This window comes from Monoraphidium neglectum, assembly GCF_000611645.1.
Source record: "Monoraphidium neglectum strain SAG 48.87 unplaced genomic scaffold scaffold01562, whole genome shotgun sequence".
NCBI classification, from domain to species: domain Eukaryota; kingdom Viridiplantae; phylum Chlorophyta; class Chlorophyceae; order Sphaeropleales; family Selenastraceae; genus Monoraphidium; species Monoraphidium neglectum.
Window position 1 is genome coordinate 6,690 of NW_014012066.1, and position 6,818 is coordinate 13,507.

General features: G+C 63.2%; 2 protein-coding genes across 2 annotated transcripts; one reads left to right on the forward strand and one right to left on the reverse strand.

Annotated features, from left to right (window-relative positions):
• Positions 1–328: 328 nt before the first annotated feature.
• MNEG_8305 (hypothetical protein) lies at positions 329–2,365 on the reverse strand (the record flags this gene model as incomplete). Its single annotated transcript, XM_014043223.1, has 4 exons — positions 329–460; positions 678–802; positions 984–1,404; positions 2,354–2,365. The coding sequence occupies 4 exons, from the start codon at positions 2,363–2,365 to the stop codon at positions 329–331; spliced, it is 690 nt and encodes a 229-aa protein (XP_013898677.1).
• Positions 2,366–3,676: 1,311 nt separating this feature from the next.
• MNEG_8306 (hypothetical protein) lies at positions 3,677–5,377 on the forward strand (the record flags this gene model as incomplete). Its single annotated transcript, XM_014043224.1, has 3 exons — positions 3,677–3,733; positions 3,974–4,830; positions 5,368–5,377. 3 exons carry the CDS (start codon positions 3,677–3,679, stop codon positions 5,375–5,377), a joined length of 924 nt encoding a protein of 307 aa, XP_013898678.1.
• Between the last annotated feature and the right edge of the window lie 1,441 nt (positions 5,378–6,818).

Genomic DNA, 6,818 nt, shown 5'->3' on the forward strand with positions numbered 1-6,818 from the left:
AGCCCACCGTACGTGCCTTGCATCATTAGGGTTCAGGGTTGACAAGAGGTGTGCTGGGTTGCTCAGTGCAGGTGCAGCGACAGGCGTGAGCCTCCTGAAGCCCCAGGCTGCGCCCCTTGCCAGGCGAAAAGCGGTGCACCCACTCCTGCCAAACCGCGCCGCCTCACAAGCGGTTACAGACTGAGATGCAAAGGGGTTCATAATCGCGTGAACGTCTTGCATGCATGCTTGCATACGTTGGATGGAATAGAGAGTGTTGGCTAGAGGGCGTTGCTTGGGCCCAACACAGTGCAGCGCCCCGCCTCCCGCTGCCGCCAACGGCCGTCCATCACCTCGCCTGCGCCGCCGCCGCCACGCGCCTCGCGCCGCCGCCGGCCTGTTGCTGCTGCTGCGGCGCCGCCCCCTGCAGCAGCAGGTTCACCACCAGCATCCCAAACGCCATTATGAAGATCCCGTTCTTCTGCGGGTACACGCGGCGGGAGAGTTGCAGCGGTGCGGTGTGGCGGTGAGAGTTGCGTCACAGCAAGCCAGGCAGGCGGGGGGGGGGAGGGTGGCAGCGGTGCGTGCGCACTGGAGCCCTTGATCCGTCGCGTCGTTCACTAACGCCGATGCTATGCGCGGAGGCTGCCGTGTCTGTTCAGTGCCGTCGGCGCGCCCGGCTGCCTCCAAGGGCCCACCTGCCACCAGGGCCTGTTGTCGACGGGCGGCGGGACCTTCTCGCCGTTTTTCCCGTCCTTGTCCGCACCCTCGCCCTGCTGCTGCTGCTGCTGCTGCTGCTGCTGCGCGGTGACGGGTGCGGCGCCTGCGGCAGCGGTTTTACGGGGGTCATGCGCGCATTCAGGGATGCACAGATCGGCGGCGACAGCGACCATCACGCGGCAGAGCGCGACCCTATCTCTCTCTTGCCCAGACTCAGCCGACTACATGAGGGCATGAGATCGGGGCGCAGCGCTCCCCAAGCAAGTCAGCAGCACCCCGCTCACCAGGCAGCGGCTGCTCGGGCGTCGCGGAGAATTTGGGCACCACCGGCGCCGCCACAGGCGCCTTGACTCTGACGCCCCGCCGCAGGCCGTCCCCCGCCGCGCCGTCTCGCCCGGCCTCGGCCAGCGCTGCAAGGGCGGCGTCCGCGCCGCAGCCGCCGGCGGGCCGCAGCAGCTGCACGCCGACGAGGCGGTCGCGGCTCGCGTCCAAGTGCAGCGCGAGCGCCTCGCCGCCATCAGCGCTGCCGCCCCGCTGCAGCAGCGCCTGCGCGGCGCACGCGGCGGGAGCCGAGGCGGATACGGGCGCCTCGCTCCCCGTGGCGGGCTGCACGGTGAAGCGGTAGCGGCCGCCGCGGCGCACGAGGGCGCCGAAAGTATCGAGCTGTGCGGCGGTCAGGGGTGCAAGATCCAGGACGCCCCCGTCCTGCAGGTGTGCACGGTGGTTGCGCAATGGCGGCGACACAGCACGGCTCAGGCGGTCCAGCGCGGGTGCAGCAGCTGCTGTGGCGCTATCCGGAAGTGTGTGCGTGAAAGCAAACCTCAAAGTCACTCCCTTTGATATATGCTCGTGATTACCCCAAGATCACCTTTGATCACCCGCACACGAATCGGACCTCACCAGGTCGATCGTCCCGGCCTTCGAAAAAGTAATGCCATCGAGGGCATGTAGCACCTGCAAGTCAGTCCCCGCCACCGCTGCAGCAAGCAGCAGCAGCACCGCCGCTGCGAGCAATGCTGCTGGCTGCATCATGTGATGTGTGTATGTGTCGCTGCAGGTAAACACATCGTTGGCACCAGGTCAGTTGCCAACGGACGTGGAGCACATCCCATTTACAGCCGCTCTGTGGTCCCCCGGCCCCCTCACCAGCTAGCCGCTGGACTTCTCCCGCCCCCTGGGCCTGCTGTGGGCCGGCGCGAGACGTTCTGATGCAAGCAGGCCTCGCTTGATGTGATGCAGCAGCCTTTCGCAGCAGCCGGTCCTGGTCACCAGGATCCTGTGTATGTTGGTTGGGACACTTGGCAACTGCAAGCAGAGTAATGTAGACCGGGCTCTGGCCACCCAGTGAGGTTTCAGGACAGGCACAAGCGTGAGGGCGGCTGCCCGCCCCCCTGCTGCTGCACCAATTTGAGGGACCCGGGGGCTCCCCACTGGGCGCAGAGGGGCCCTCAGGCCCCTTCACGCAGTCTCTGCAGGTGCTTGGTTTGCAGCACCCTTGTTCTGCATGCGACCCATGTTGCCCTGAGACCTATACCCCCTGTTGCATTTCGCCATGCACTCGGCCTTTCTAATCCCAGCCCCTGTGGTCGCCCCTCCCAGCACCAAGTGGCCAGCCACATTGTTTAGTCCCTGTCAATGGCACTATCAACTGCACCTGCTTCTCCATCCGCTTGTTTTTTCGGCAAGGTGGCTTTTGGCCAAGTCCTCGAATGAACACACCTCAAGGTCGTGGTCAGCTGTCACTCCGAAGTCACCGTGTCTCTGTTGTCGTCGCACTGGAGCCAGTGACACGTGTGCGGAAGGTGCGGCAAGCAGCAGAGAACTAGGGCATCAAATCCACGCCGGCGGTGCTCATAAAAGTATACCTCAACTACCTTGGAGTCGTAGTCGGCCTACACCGCCTCACCGGGGATCACGGAACAAGTGTGCGGCAAGCAGTGCTCACCTACCCTTTGCAGCGAACGCCTGTTGTGGGTCCAATCATCGACGCTCAGCGAGCCTCACGCCATTTCCCTTGACGGCGCCAGCCCAGGATGCAGTGTGTACGGAGATGGCTCGTGCGTTTGACGGTGGTACTGCTGCTTCTCAACATGCTAGGCGGCGTCATGTGTGCCAGGTGCGCAAGAGGACGGGAGTGTGCAGGTGTCAACTCCTCGCCCGGATGATCCCGGTCCAGCTTGGCGCGCGAGCAGTACAGTATTATACAGTTATCACACCACGCAGTTAATTCAGAGTTCAACAAGTTCCGGTGGAAGAGATGCGGGCAGGGATACCCCACATGCTTTGTGCACACTGCTACATGCCGCATCTGCTGTGTGGGCGTCTGCGGTGATGCGCTGCTGCAGGCACCACAGGGTGGTGACGTGCGGCTGCATGCATGCGATCTCAACAATTCATCATGATCACTGCCATGCACCGGCAGGCCCCACAACTTGCACATGGAAGCCTTTCGCGCATCAGCCTGGCGGTGTTTGACGCCCCACTCACTTTCTGCGAGCCAGTTGCCCACAGCCTAGCTTGTGTTCTTGCGTTGTTGACCTACGGATCATGCCCCTGCACGCCTCCACTTCAGCTGTCTTAACAATCTATGCGTGCAATTTGCGCTGACTGCACCGCTGTCCTCCCGTTGCTCCCACCCTCTTGGCACCACCCGCAGCCCTCAAGCGACCCCCAAGAAGAAGCTGGCGGTGGTGAGTGTCACCTGCGAGCCACGCATGGCCTTGCTGCGCACCTGAAGGCGCAAACCAGCTGTTTGCTTACTTTCGTCTGCCCCGCGGCCATGCATGCAGGCATGTGCCTTGCGGGCATCAAAAAGTGCCCGCCTGCCCCGCGTTGCTGGTTTGTGTGTGTGCTCGCGTAAAGCCAGCATCCTGCTGTGCAGGCATGATACACCTCTCGTTTGCAAACCCTCGTACAGTGTGCGCCCGTTAAGGCTTTGACCAGGTCTTGCACCTTTAAGGCTCGCTCGATCGCCCTCATGGACCAGCTGTGCGGCGAGCTGCTGGCACCTGCCAACGCGACAGTTGACAGCAAGGTGTGTGCTTGGGCGCTCACTCGCACGCACGCATGCAACAGACACGTGCCTGTGGGCTGGTATGGCACCAAACAGATGCGATGATACCGCAGTTACTTTTTTGGTTGTGTGTGGGTGAAGGAGGCTTCGGCTGTTCCACCACCACTGGTTAGTTCGACCATCAACGCACAGCAAAGTTGTTCTCATCATCACACTGGCTGCTCTGTCCTTTGCTCAACCGGCACACTCCCTCTCCCCCAGGACCCCACCAAGCTGCGCTATGGCTGCGGCGTGGCTACCGCTGCACAGGTCAACAGAGTGTCCAGTGACCTGGCAACTCTTGAGCCCAAGATCACCGCTGTTGCCGCCCAGGCCAGCTCTTTGCAGGCCACCTTCGTCCACGGAAGCAACCAGACAGCCACACTGCGCGCTCAGGTGGACGAGCTCAAAGCGGCGACGGCGGCGCTCACCGCCGCCGTGCAAAAGCTGCAAGCGAACGCGGCCAACGCTACTGTCCCGGGCACCATCACGCAAGAGCTTGCCGCCCTTGCCGCTACTGACACGCGCACCGCCCAGCAGCTGGCCCTGCTGGAGGCGGCAAACCAGACAGTGGCCCGGGACATCGCGGCGCTCAAGTCTGCGCCGCAGCAGTGCTTCTGCGGCGCGGAGCTCTCCGCCGTCAACACCACCCTGGCCACCATCAAGGCAGCCCAGGCGGCGGACGCAGCGGCGGTCTCCCTGGCCAACGCCACCGTGGAGTCCCTGAAGGCCACAGTCACCACAGGCGCGGCAGCCATCGCCTCGGTCAATATCAGCCTCACCGCCCTGGCAGCCAATGTGGCCAATGTGTCTGCCATCGACTTCAGCGTCTACGCGAAAACCGCTGACCTGGCCAACATCAACGCAGTCACGCTGGGGGGCGTGCCTGCATCTCAGTACCTTCGCTCACGGGTGGTGCTTTACAGCGAATCCTCCACTGGAAGGACGGGAAATCTTGGTGGCCGGTCTGGTGCCGACGCCTTGTGCAGCGCCTCCCTCAACCGGCCGACCGGGCTTGTGCAGGTGCACGCGTTCCTATCGGTGTCCGCCGGCGATCAAATTGCTGACTTCACCACAAAGTACGGTGTCCCCAGCGGCCTGGCAATCGAGTCGCCGACCGGCGCCGTCCTGGCCAGAAACTTCACAGGCCTGCTGGGAGGCAGCATCTTGCAGTCCTTGCGGGATGCCGGCGTGTTTTCGAGGGCTGTGTCGGTGTGGTCTGGCAGTGAAACAAACGGCGTCGCTGCAGCCGAAACGTGCAGCGGGTGGACCAGCGCCTCAACGTCGGGTTTCGGAAGAATTGGAGCGTCGGCCTTCGCTTTTCAAGTCTGGATAAACAATGCTCAGACCCCATGCGACAGCGCCTTTTTCTTGATGTGCATTGCTTACTGATCTGTCAAGCTTGATAGCAATGCCTTTACCAGGTCTCAGGAAGGCACTAAGGAGGAAGGGAGGCACGCGGCATTGCACTCAGTTACGCTGCCAGCAGGTGTGGCCTGCATCACCCTATACACGCGCGCATTTATCAGTTGGGCTTCATCCTGTTCCAAAGCGGCAGACCAAGACGTGCTGCGCCCACGTACTTTGTGACTGCTGTTGGACGGGCCCGATGTCAGGATCTGTTGATGCTGTTCACTGGACAATTTGGGCGATTAATAACTGCTGTCCCCCTTTCAGCAGAGCATAACAACATTACCTGAGCCTCAGTTATGTGATGCGTCAAGGCGTCGAGTAACGGTCTTTCGCCATGTTCTTTGACAGGCTCGTGCACATCGTCTGCGCTCCTCGTCCGCCTGGTAGCTTCTCGTATACACGCACGCCCGGCGCCCTGTGCGCGCCAGCAAGCGCCCGCTGCGCACGCACACAACATTGCACACCTGCCCAGGGGCGCGTTCTGTTGCGGTTCTTTCCACCTGGGATGGGGCCCACTGTGTGCATTACCAGTGAACCGTTGTCAGTCAGGCAGTGCTATGCACATGCATTGAAACAGCTGAGCAGCAAAGGCCAGTAAGCTGTTGTGGCGCAGCCGGAGTCCCCACTGCAGGGCGTGTTGACGGTGACAATGCAGCTGAGCCATATCTGGGCGGTCCAACTTGTCCGGTGGACCCAACTTGTCCGCCAGCGTGTGTGGCACACCAGCCGACAGCCCACCCACTAGACCTGCACGGTCACTCAGCGACGCCCGGAATTGCACTGCATGGACACTGGCACCCCACAATGTCAGCTGCAGGTCGTGTCTATACCAGCCCACCGCACCCACCCAAACCGCTTGTGACATCCCCAACAGGCGCGCTCGCCGCCCACCCCTGCACCACGTGCCGCCCCCCCCCAGCGCCCCATTACACCAGCCACACACCCGGAGTTACACCGTGTCAGTACCCAGCCCCCGACCGTGTCATCCAACAACTCCCTCGGCTGATACGCCCCCTTGGGTGACACTCAGTCCCTGTGCTGTGCTGTGCAGCCACGCAGGTCTGGATCGCACCCAGGGCTCAAGAGCATGCACTAGGCGGGACAGTCTGACTATCAACTTCCAAAGTCGCGTGTTGCCTCCGCAGACAGACAGGCCTGGCGGTCTCGTCCGCACTGCTGGCCACGAGCGGCTTTTCGCAGGGTTGCGATCGCCACCCCCCTTCATGCGCGTAGGCAGGGTGCAGGGTGGATACAGTTACATGCGGCGCCGGCGCGCCGGGGGATACACTCACGGTACATACATGCGCAACACACTGACACACACACCTTTGCCACGAGCCCGCGGCTGGCGCAGGCGCACGCCACGCAGGGCCAGCGCGGCGCCGCTGAGGGGGTTGCCAGGGGGCGGCGCGGCCGCAAGCCAGGCGGCCCGCCCGCGCCACCCCGCACCCCGCTCACTGCAGCACATCGCACCGAGCCCCAGCCGGGCGGCCCCGCGGCGGGCGCCCCCAGCCCAACACGCCCCAAACCCATTCACGGCTCCCAAGGGGTGTGGCGCAAAACCGCCCAGGCACACCAGACGGCGTGCAGAGCCCCGCTCCTCTGCGGAGCGAGCCGCAAGCCGCCGCCGCTGCCGCTGCCGCAGCATCAGACC